This window comes from Lemur catta, chromosome 2, assembly GCF_020740605.2.
Source record: "Lemur catta isolate mLemCat1 chromosome 2, mLemCat1.pri, whole genome shotgun sequence".
Classification (NCBI taxonomy): domain Eukaryota; kingdom Metazoa; phylum Chordata; class Mammalia; order Primates; family Lemuridae; genus Lemur; species Lemur catta.
The window spans coordinates 13,330,515-13,342,573 of NC_059129.1; the positions used below are offsets into that span (position 1 = coordinate 13,330,515).

The 12,059-nt window shown below is 46.1% G+C and overlaps 1 protein-coding gene across 4 annotated transcripts in view; it reads left to right on the plus strand.

Moving 5' to 3' along the window:
* The window catches only part of ACSM2B (acyl-CoA synthetase medium chain family member 2B), a 33,610-nt gene extending 23,617 nt beyond the window's left edge, over positions 1 to 9,993 (plus strand). For all 4 annotated transcript variants that reach the window (XM_045542722.1, XM_045542723.1, XM_045542725.1 and 1 more), the window contains 9 exons: positions 66 to 222; positions 1,760 to 1,839; positions 2,047 to 2,170; positions 3,466 to 3,546; positions 4,686 to 4,787; positions 7,033 to 7,160; positions 7,282 to 7,381; positions 8,498 to 8,617; positions 9,496 to 9,993. In XM_045542722.1, coding sequence (XP_045398678.1) covers positions 66 to 222; positions 1,760 to 1,839; positions 2,047 to 2,170; positions 3,466 to 3,546; positions 4,686 to 4,787; positions 7,033 to 7,160; positions 7,282 to 7,381; positions 8,498 to 8,617; positions 9,496 to 9,600 — 997 coding nt within the window. In that variant the 3' untranslated portion in view covers positions 9,601 to 9,993. The remainder of the gene's footprint in view (positions 1 to 65; positions 223 to 1,759; positions 1,840 to 2,046; positions 2,171 to 3,465; positions 3,547 to 4,685; positions 4,788 to 7,032; positions 7,161 to 7,281; positions 7,382 to 8,497; positions 8,618 to 9,495) is intronic.
* The last annotated feature ends 2,066 nt before the right edge of the window (positions 9,994 to 12,059 follow it).

The window sequence follows — 12,059 nt, forward strand, 5'->3', positions numbered from 1 at the left end:
TCAGCCTCCCCACACCCCCTGCATGGATTCACCTATATGTACATGTGTTTTATTTGTGTTCTCAGCTTTTTGGCAGAACTGCAACCCTCTGACATAACATGGACTATATCAGACACATCTTGGATATTGAGCATAGTAGGTTCACTTCTGGAACCATGGACATCAGGATCATGCACATTTATCCATCACTTGCCAAAGTTTGACCCAGTGGTCATCCTAAAGGTAAGAGAGGATCCAGTCTGCACAGGTTGTTCAGAGTGAGCCCAGGGTTTGCACAGTTCAATTTATTGTAGTTTATTTCAATTCATCTAATTTTTGTGAAACCCTGGCCACATGTGTAAATAGTGTTCAGTAAGCAAGATGGACATGGTCCCTGACCTCATGGAGCTCATGGTCCAGGGAAGGAGAGGGACACATATACGGATAGAAGGAGTATGTTCAGGAGGCAGGCATTGTGGATCATTTGTTCACCAAACACATTTAATGGGCTCTTCCTATGGGGTCATATATCAGCTAGATGATGGTGAACCACATATAAAACAGAGGGACAGAATAGTGGGGGCAATGTCATCTCTCTCCTGTGTGTTTGTGTGTGTGCGCGCTCATTGTATTTCATTTTTATTTGCAGTATAACACACATACTGAAGGTAAACTGCACAGAGTGCTGTCATCAAAAGTTTACAGTTTGAAAGATAATTTACCGGCAGGGTGCGGTGGCTCACACCTGTAATCTTAACACTCTGGGAGGCCGAGGCGGGAGGATCACTCAAGGTCAGGAGTTCAAGACCACCCTGAGCAAGAGCGAGACCCCGTCTCTACTAAAAATAGAAAAAATTAGCCGGGAGTAGTGGCACACATCCATAGTCCCAGCTACTCGGGAGGCTGAGGCAGAAGAATCGCTTGAGCCCAGGAGTTTGAGGTTGCTGTGAGCTAGGCTGATGCCACGGCACTCTAGCCCAGAAAACAGAGTGAGACTCTGTCTCAAAAAATAAATAGGTTAATAAATAAAATAAATAAATTCTGCACAAAGCAAAGCATGGGACAGAGATGTATCACATAACAGTTAAGAGGGCATGCTGCAAATACTGGTTCTGCTACATGCTGCCCCTGTGACCTCGGGCAAGTTACTTAACCCTGTGAGTAATGGTCCCCCTCTTTATAATGGGGATGACAGTACTCACTCTGTGAGATTATTCTGAGAAATAAATGAGATAGCAAAGGGCATGGAAAATATTCACTACCACATCTTTTTGTAAACTTTCTTTTGAAATGCTGGATGCTTTTAACTTTTCAAAGAACTTTTTCACCTGAGTTACATCCCAAAAATACTTTCAAGAAAATAGGGCTGGAAATAATGTACTCTAAAGCTGGTTCTAGAAGGTTAAGGGACTTAACTAAGATCACATAGCTGATTTGCAATAGTGGCTGATCTCTTGCTGATGATTGGTGGTTCATGTGCTTCTAAGGTTGTGTTAATGAGGGCAAGTCTTAAATTGGCAGCAATAGGCAGCCAGGATTTGACAAAAACATTCCAAATTAGTCCTAGAATTTGGATGTTATGACACATATTTATTTCTCTGTTATTTGTGTCTTGAGGGTACACGAGGATTGTGGGGTTCCTTTAGCAGCAGACAAGCTAGCATTGCAGAGGAATCCAGACCTCTACAACTCCATAGACCACAATTGTAACCACCGTGCACACCAGTAAGTTTGGCATCTGACCTGGCTACTAGTGTCACAGCTGCCTCTCTTCCTCCAGACGCTATCCAGCTACCCGGTCAACAACCTAACTGGTGCCCCCTTAGTTTTCCGGATGTTGCTACAACAGGACCTGTCCAGGTGATGGGACTTTGGGCGGTTGGTAACAGCCTCTGGGCCCCTCCCCCTGCCTTGCCCACATGCACACATGACCATCCATCCAACTCTCTGACATGGGTAGCCCCAAGAAGCTAGCCCCATTATCAGAGCACCCAGAACCCAGCACCAGGCCTGGGTGGACTTTTGTTCCAGGGAAGCTGAGGAGGAACACTTACCTCTCTTCTCCAGTTACAAGTTCCCACACCTAAAGCACTGCTTCAGTGGAGGGGAGAGCGTTCTTCCGGAAACCCTGGAGAAATGGAAGGCTGAGACGGGACTGGACATCCGAGAACTCTATGGCCTGACAGAAACGGTACCTGTTCCCAGGAGAACACCATGGGCTGGGTGCACCTTTTGGGCTTCAGAAGTCTCCTTGACAAAAAAAAAAAAAAGTATATATATATATATATATTAGCCACCATTTATAATTTGAGAAATATTTCTTGAGCACCTACGATGGGACAGGCACTAGGTATTGAAAATTCAGCAGAGAGCAAAACAGATAAAGCTGTTGCTTTCTGGAGATTGCATTCTGGTGGGAGTTGGGGAGAGAGACAGTAAATTAAGAAATATCTGGCACGGCAGGTGATCAGAAATGCTATGGAAAATGAAAAGCAGGTGAGATGAGATGAGCTGTGGGTAGGTCAGGTGTGACAGTCAACACAGTCTTCTGTGATGGAGAGACATCTTAGAAGAGACCTGAGTTTATCAGTCATGTTGTCAAGCCCTGTACTTAGTGCTCAGATTGAAGCAAGGGCTGGAGAGAGGAACCCACTAAGGCCCCACTGCACCTAATGAGATATCATCTTCGAGGCCTTGGAGTCTCATATGCATTATATAGATTCACGCTGTTCTATATGATGCTACTTATCAAAATAACGTGGGGAATACTTTCCCTCAGTGATCTCTCTCCTTTTGCCAGTGCTTCTTATTGTGACCCTCAGCACTTCTTGCCTCTTCCCCTCCACTCTCTTACCCCACAACCTTCTGTGGCTAATGGATACCCCTGGCATAACTCCTATAGAGGGCTGCTGGCAGCCCTGTGCTGTGGAATCCTCAGGAAGAGCTTTATGAATACAGATGGGGACAAGGGAGTTGTGGCAAACATGTCCTGGCAAAGGTTTCCAGCCAACCAGAGGAGGACGTGGTCAGGGTAGGCTTCTCAGGATGCCAGTATCTCAGATGGCAGGGGTCATTTCAGAATCCAAGCAGAACTGGTCCTACCATGGGAGATAATTTTAAGAAACATCTTTTAGGCCACATAGACTGCAGATTGGTAATTCCATATGGTTTGAAAGGGCTTTTGGTGTTCCCGAGATCTCTCATTAAAGGGAGGCTCCCCCCAAAGAGATTATAATGTGGTTGTTAGTCCCTCCTCCCTAGGGAGCAGCCACTCAGGTTGCTTTCTGAACAACTTAGCAACACCCCTAGGATTGTAGTCCCAGTAAAGGCGAGCGCGAGCAAGGGGAGGGGAAGGGAGGGAACCACCAAATGGGAGCCAACTGCAGGTCAGTGTCAGAGCCTGCTCTGCTGGATCCTCTTTTTATTTTCTTTCTGTGACCTTGTGTCTCCTTCTGAGGTTTGCCGATTATCTGCTGTTTTCCACAGGGGCTCATTTGCAGAGTCTCCAAGACAATGAAAATCAAACCAGGCTACATGGGAGTACCTATTTCCAGTTACGATATGCAGGTTGGCTGCGGGCACTAGGGAGGGAGGGAAAATAGGGAAAACACTAGTTTTTCAGTAATTTATTTATTACATCCTTCATTGAGTTAAAAACATTAATAGAAAGTAAAGGTATTAAGATCATCTAAACAAGAGGGAGAGGAGGGGAGGGGGACGGAGGGATGGAGGAAAATGGGAAATAATTTATATTCTTATTATTCAGAGAAATCCACTTTTTTTCCCCTAGCAAATTAGCCAGACAGCTTTAAAAAAAAACAGAAATAGGGATGAGTCGTGATGTAACATTTTGTAACTTGCCTTTAACATTTAACAATGTTGGGTAACCATCATTCCAGGTCAGTAAATACCAGTCTACGGAATGATTTCTATGGGTCAATAGTAGTCGATGGTATGGACTCACCACTCCTTGTGCCTTTGGTTGGCCCAATGGATGACGACTGAGTTTTCACTAGTAAAAGCAACACCCTAATGAATATGTCGTACCTAAAGTTTTGCTCCTTTCTTTTATTATATTTGGGCTCAATTCCAAGAACTAGAATTTGTATTTGTGATTCTATGGTTACATGTATAATTCTGTGTATCTAAAGTGTAACAACAATTTATACTCTATTCAGTATTTTGTGCAACTACCTGCCACTTCACACATTATGATAACCACTTACTGAGCCGCGTTTTCAGTATCTTATTTTATTCATGTAAAAATCCTGAGACATAAGCTATCAGTTTCTCTGTTGTAAAGATTTTCATGTGCATTGAGGTAGAGAGCTTAAGTAATTCAAAGTCCGCTAGTAAGGTAACAGAGTCATGATTTGAGTTTTGATCGGTCTGATTTTTAAGTCCACAGGTGAAGTAAGCCTCAGAGATCATGGGAGGCTATTATTTTTCCTGAGCTCCTAGAGCCAGAAGCATCTTGCCAGGCTCATCTGGCCCAGTCTCAATAAAAGGCTTCGCCTAAACCATCCCAGGCAGGTGGATCAGAGATCTGAGTTTAAGATTCTTGGCTTCCCTTGGTTTCTGGTTGCCATTTTCAGTCCCCACTAGAGCAAAAGAGTCATTTGTTTGACCGGCTTCACTCTTTTATGCTGCCATTCAAGTCATCTCCTGCTATGTGGATCATTCTTGCAATCTGCTTCTTCCTCCAGGTCGTAGACAATGAGGGCAATGTCCTGCCCCCTGGTACAGAAGGACACCTAGGTGTCAGGGTCAAACCCATCAAACCTGTTGGCATCTTCTCTGGCTATGTGGTAAGGAATCTGTGTTATCCTCCTCTGCTCCCCAGCGGGGACAGGGAGCATTAGGTGGGATGATGGAGGCCCAAAGTTAGGTATCTCCCAAGAGGCATTGGAAAGATTTGGGAACAGAGAGTGTCCAATGACCAAGAATTGGTGCTTTGTCGAGAGAGGAAAAGACTGTCTATTCACCCTCACCATGCTCAGCCTATCACTACAATCTCACTGGAAGTCTTGTCTTTCTCCAGTTAGCCCTTGCACCCCTAAGAGCCCTCTGGTCCATGCCAGAAATCTTATTGCCCCTGAAGTACAGACAGCAGAGTTCTCTCAAAGACAGCCCAACTCCCCCCGAGTATTGTCCCCATGCTGTATGCCACTGATCTCCTTTAGAGCCATGGGGCAAGGGGGCACTTTGAGACTTTACCATATAGTTGGAGGCATCCCTATCTTCAGACCTTGGAAAGGCAGAGAGGGATCATCTTTGAGTCTGGCCACCTCACTTAACAGGTGAGGGAGGATGGTGGACCAGAGATTGCAAGACTCACTCAAGCCCACAACTGTTGGAAAATCATCAGGGAAGACCCCAAACACATGCCCTCTGACCCCTGAGGGAATTAATTAATAAACTGTTATAAATAACAAATCTAATAATAGTAGTGGCTACCATTTATTGAATGCATACAAGGCAAGCACTGTCCTAAAGCACCTCGCATACTCTAGACTCATGTAATCCTCCCAGCCACCATTATAAAGTCCTTGGAACTAGCTTGCTGGAGTTCAAACCCCTGCACTACCATTTCACTGTATGGTCCTGGGCAAGTTACCAATCTCTCATGCCTCAGTTTTCTCACCTATAAGTTGTGTGTCATGATATCTCATGGCATTATTATGGTCATGTAAAGACTCTGATAATTGTGAAACATCTAGAACCTTGCTACATAACAGGGTGTTAAATAAAAGAATTGATGTAGATACAAATTATCATTCCCATTATACAAATGAGGAAAACTGAGCCTCATTCTGCCCTTCTCCAAGAATTTCCCCTGCACTGCCCCACTCTAGTCACACATGCCAGCGAGATAGCTAAGGCGTGGGCTTCTCCTCCTTTGACACATGAGGAAACAGATTCAGAGGAGTTAGCAGATTTCCTTAAGGCCACAGAGTTAATGCAGCTGCACAGCAACTGTGAGAAAGTCAATCTAATGGTCAAGAAATTTGGCTTCTGGTCTCAGCTCTCCCATCTGTAATGGCTGTTGGGCTGCACACAAATCTCTTGATCTCTGTGACCTTCAATACTCCTGTATTCCCAATGAAAGAGCTAGGCTAAGAATTTTTTATGTCACCTTCTAACTCAGTAACTGAAGATCCAATCTAGAGCCCACGCTCCTATACCTGAGTAAGGCATGAAGGTGCACTGACAAAGGATATTACTCAAAGCAAGTGCCTCCGCTGAATAGAGGGGTCCAGTGACTGTAGAAATATGCACATTGGCTGGGGCCCTGGGGCTTCTTGCTATATCTCCAGAACTTTCAAATCTAATAAAAGAGCCAAGAAAAGTGCCTAATCCAACTGATAGCCTCGAGCAGTGTTATGAAGTGAGCAGGGGTTAGGCTGTCTGTGGAAGGAAGATGGAATCAGCTGGGAGAAATGCCCTAAAGCAGTGGTCCCCAACATTTTTGGCACCAGAGACTGGTTTCATGGAAGACAGTTTTTCCATGGATTGGGGGTGGAGGGATAGGCAGAGTTCAGGCCGTGATGCGAGTGATGGGGAGCGGCTGTAAATACAGAGGAAGCTTCCATCACTCGCCCAGTGCTCACCTCCTGCTGTGCGGCTGCATTCCTAAGTTCCTAAGTTTCGTGGAAGATAATTTTTCCACAGACTTGGGTAGGGGGGTGCGTAGGGGGAAGCGGAACTCAGGCAGTGATGCACGGCCAGTTCCTAACTGGCCACAGACCGGTTCCAAGCCACAGCCTGACAGTTGGGGACCATAGCCCTAGAGTATGAATGAAAGAATACATCAGTATTATCCATCAGCCTAGACCCAGGGGAGTAGCTTAGGGGCCATGGGTGGACTAACTGAAATAAAGGGGGAAGATCCAGTTCAACCTGGGGTCCAGGGTTGTCAGGTTCAAGGCAGGTCCACCATGTGCAGTTGTTCAGGTTGTAAAATGCACACCTGCTCATCTTTCCATAGCAGCACTGGGGCAGGGGGATTTGGGCTTGGCATGTGCAATGACTCTGTCCTCCTGTGGTCACCAGAACGATCCCCAGAAAGTAGCAGACAGCATCCGAGGAGACTTTTGGATCCTGGGAGACCGAGGAATCAAGGATGAAGATGGCTATTTCCAGTTCATGGGGCGGGCAGATGATATCATTAATGCCAGTGGGTGAGCTTGGTGTCTGGGCTGGGAAGGGTAATCTGGATCTTTATTCTGGCTGGTTCCAGGCTTTGGGGATGGCCTAGAGGTTGAGTGTCCAATCTTCTCTGAAGTACAGATTCTTCTGCAGGTACCGGATTGGGCCCTCAGAGGTGGAGAATGCGCTGATGGAGCACCCTGCTGTGGTTGAGACAGCTGTAGTCAGCAGCCCAGACCCTGTCCGAGGAGAGGTGATGGGGGAGCAGTCACCCGGGAGTGTGTGGACATAATGCACAGGGGCAGTGTAGGGTGGCCGTTAGGATCATGGACTCCAGGGCTGAGCAGCCTGGGGCCAAATCCTGGCGCTGCTGCTTACTAGCTATGTGACCTTGGGCAAGCTATCTAGCCTCTATATTCCTCAGTTTCCCCATCTGTAGGGTGAGGGGTTGTTATGAGAGTTCAGTGTGTTAATATTTGTCAAGTGCTTGGAACAAGGCCTAGCACATAGTCAGCACCGTATAGGAGCCATTATTATGGGGTTGAAGGGATTCCATCCTGCCGTTTGGCATTTGAATTAGAATCTGATTCCTGACCAGGAGAACAGAGGAGGGATTTGAGCCAAGAGAAAGAGCCCCTGAGACATGGGGCTCCCTATGAAAATAAGAGGAATAAAAAAAGATCCCTACAATGGCAGAGTTATAGGAATAGGCCCAGATGGAGTCTAATGGAGCTCAGTGTGTGTGTAGGGAAGGGTTAAGGTGGGAGGTGTGGATCAATGTCCTCCTACATTTCTGCAGGGTTCGAGTTTGGCAATATGTTACTTCTAGCAGGTATGGAGCACAACATACAGGAAATCATGGGAGCCACTGGGCAAATAAGGCCAATAAGGGATCCTCTACTGAGAAAACACCCTGTGCCTGGCTCTCTAGCAAGGCCGTGATGTATAGATTTCATTTTATTTCCCATTAATTAGATATGAACATTTTATCTCCATTTTACCGATGGGTAAACTGAAATTTGGAGAGGTTAAATAACTTAGGGTTATGGTCCCCAGTTTTTATTTTCCTCTTCTCTCACTGTGTCTACTTTCTCCTCATCAGTCTCTATTGTCCTTGGGGTATGCAGTGAGGCTGGTCTCAACCTATTGTCCTACCTATTCATCCAGTAAACCGCTTGAGAGAGAGATGGAACTTCAGCCATTCCTATCCCCGGTTTCTCTCTTTCCCTTGACCTGGATGTTGGGAGGTGCAATTGAGGAGAAACCAAGGTGGTGCGTGTGGTGGAAGTCTGAACACTGATTTTGCATTGTTCCAGGAGATGACTATATACTCTAATCCTTTCTCTCTTGGCCCTCATCCTTGCTGCAGGTGGTAAAGGCATTTGTAGTCCTGGCCCCAGAATACCTGTCCCATGACCAGGCCCAGCTCACCAAGGAGCTGCAGGAGCATGTGAAGTCAGTGACAGCCCCATACAAGTACCCGAGGAAGGTGAGACTTTTGGGCTCCCACATCCCCCAAACTTGGGGAAGAAGAGATGGTTCTCCTATTATAATTATCTTCTTCAGGATGAGGATAAGGCCTCTAATTGCATTTTTTTCCTAATTATGACCAAGAAAGCCCAAAAAGACAATCCAGCAGCCAATCTTGATGCCCAAAACATGACCACAGTCTTTATGCTGAATTAAAAGTCAAATGCTTCCAAGGAAACAAATTCTAGCCAATAGAATTATAGCTCCACTCTCTGCACAGGGATCTTGCTATAACATTCAGGATCATGCAGCTCTCAGTTGCAGGTGACAGAGACCTAACTCGAAATGTATTGCTCACACAATTGCAAAGTCCAGGGGTGGGAAAAGCTTTCATCATAGCTAGTCCCAGGCATTCATATGACAAGGCCAGGAATGTCTCTTTCACCTCTGAGTCTCCCTCTTTTCTAGTGACTTCATTTCTTGAAAGGCTTTCTCTTTGTAGCCCCATCATCTGCAAACATGCATTCTTAGCAGCTTAGCAAACTCCAGTAGGAAAAGACCATGTTTTTCCCAAAAGGCGTCAGCATCAATCTCTGGGTTCTCATTGGACCAATGTAGGCCATGTGCCCACTGCTAAACCAATCCCTGTAACTGGGGGGGGAGCCCTCTGATTGGCTAGTTGTGGATCACGTGGTCATCCTTGGTTAAAGTGCAGGAAAGATGGCAGAGAGAAAACTGCCCCATATCATGACATGGATGGAGTGAGGGAGGGGTGGCTCCCACAGGAAAATGGAACTGCTCTTACCAGAAAAAACAAAAAGCCTAGAATCCACTACACCTGCTCTCAACCCCATTGTGGTCACAGATGACCCACCCTGGGCTGACCTTTCCCAACAGATGGAGTTTGTCTCGGACCTGCCCAAGACCATCACAGGGAAAATTGAGCGAGCCAAGCTTCGAAAGGAGGAGTGGAAGATGTCTGGGCAAGTCCGGACCCAGTGAGGCTTCCAGGGGGCTCTCATTTGGGCTCTCCTCTTCTCTCCCTTTCTCTTTCCTTTTGGGGCCTCAGCCTTCCTGCGAGGATATGAGATTCCTTATGAAAAGGCACGCGTGTAATTTTTGTCTTTCCTTGGTTATTAGCACAAAACATGGCCAAGCTAGATGTGAAAGAAGAAAGAGAGGGAGGGAATGACAGAAAAGGGAAGGGGAACAGAAAGAGGAAAGACACATAAGTCAGAGAAAGATTAAAACATCAAGGGAAAGCAAGCGAAAAAGAAACAGAGTAGGGAGGCAGGGAAAGGAAGAAGAAACAAATGGAAGAGAGGGAGGGAGAAAATATAGCAAGGAAAGGATTGAAGGCAGGATCAGAAAAAGAAAGAAAGAGAGAAAGAAGGAAGGAAGGAAAGAGAAAAAAAGGGAGGTGGGAGGGAAATAGAAGAAGAGAGGGAGGGAGGAAGAAAGAGGATGAAAGAAAAGACTGAGATCGATAAAAATAGTAAGAGAAGCTGAGGAAGAAATGATGGAAGGCAGGAAGGATGGGAGAGAGGCGGAAAGGCAGGAAACTTGTAAGCGCTCCCACAGAGACAGAGTGACAGCCAAGCAGAAAACTGGAGCTTAAGAAGGAAATGAAAGGCCGTAGCACACCCCTTTGCCCCTGGAACAAGCCCTCCATACAGGGAGACGTGTGTGGAGTCAGGACATTGCAGTCATCCCTAAGTCACCCCAAACCTTGGGGCCGTCATGACCAGGGTAGGGGAACCACCCTTTATTGAGCATTTGCTACGTGCCAGGCACTGTCCTAGACATATTATAAAGACCATCTTGTTTCATCTCTGTGTGGCAACTCCAGACCTCAGATCACAGCTGCGAGAACCATGTAAGCCCCTCAAAAGGTGTCACATCCCCATGGCTCATGTGTTTGGTGTTATCCACTGTTCCTAGAATCAAATAATAAAATCGTTTTAAAATCAAGACCCTGAGAATGGTCTCTGAGGGAAAGGAAGAAAGGGAGGGATGAGATAAGTATGAGCTTCCAATAGCTTGTGCGTTGGGGAAGCCGTGGAGATAGATGGGGCAGGCAGTGTGGCCGTGGTCAGCTAGTGCCTCAGTTCCTGGGGCTACCGGGACACCAGCTCTGTGAGTCCAGGATAGGGGGGAGGTGAGGACTGTCAGGCTTCACCAACAACCCAGAAACGGAGGGTGAACCTTCCTCAAAGGTTTGAGTAAGCAGGAGAAGAAAGCAAAAGTTCTCTGAGGACCTATGATACTTCTTCTTCTTAAGAATACTTAGTAATAACAACAACAATAGTAATAATATTAATCACTCATCAAACACTTGCCAAGAACCAGGCACTATGCCAAGCAAATGCATATATTAATCCCACTTCCTGTTTTCATAGTCACTCTTGAATTCAGGCACTATTATTTTTTCCATTTTACAGAAGAGGAAAAAAAGACTTGGAGAGATTAAGTGGTATTCCAAAAAGTGACACAGCCAGCAGGTGACAAAGCCAGATTCTAACATAGGCCTAGCTATGCATAGGCTTCTAGGCAGAGACTAGATCACATAGGCTCCCGGTATTCATCTGGGTTATATACTGATTAGCATATCCCAGGAGGATCACATAAAGGTGTCATTAGTAAGAATAGAAACTTTTGAGTGAGCAAATGAGATCTAGATGTGTATCCCAGCTCCTTGTCTGCCATAAATGTTACCTTAATTAAGCCTTGTTGGGTTGCAAGATGTATGAAACTCTTCAGACCAGCAAAACGTATTCTATTTCAAGGACCCAGGGATAATTTCACAGGATTGAGGACCAGGACAAGGAACCAGACCTCATGAGGGAGTAGCCAGCAACCGGAAAGCCATCAGGGACACAGGCAGCCGCGCCATCCAGCTCTATGGGAACAGACTGTCACTTGTCTATCTCTTTTTCCCCCCTAAGCATCTGCAGCATTTGTTTCCCATCTGAGCATCTAGACTAATGTCATAAAGTAGCCTCTCCCTCTCTCTGGCTCTATCATCTTCCAGCTTCAGGGTCACCTGGAGAGAATGAATCTGACTGACCCAGCTCATGTGAGTTGCCCACACGTGGCCTGATTATCTCATAGTACAAACGTGGCTGCAGGGGCCCGGCTTTTTGGACTGGGAATCATTCTAAGAGAAGAGGGGCAAAGGATGGCATCAGATGCCTCCAAATTTGACCTCCTACATAGTCACAAACCAACAAGCTCTTGCAAGGATTCCACTTCATTCCAACATTCTTCGATGCCTCTTTTCTTTTTCTTCCTAAAGTCTTTCTCTCGACGCATTTACCCTCTGCTCATTGTTTCTCATTGAAATCTTGATTAAAGGCTTAAACCTCAGGTGGACATGCCCAGCGCCTTCTAATGAGGCAGCAGCTGCTGGAGAATATATCTGTTTGGTCAAGGATCTCTCCCAGTGGAAGGCACGGGAAGGA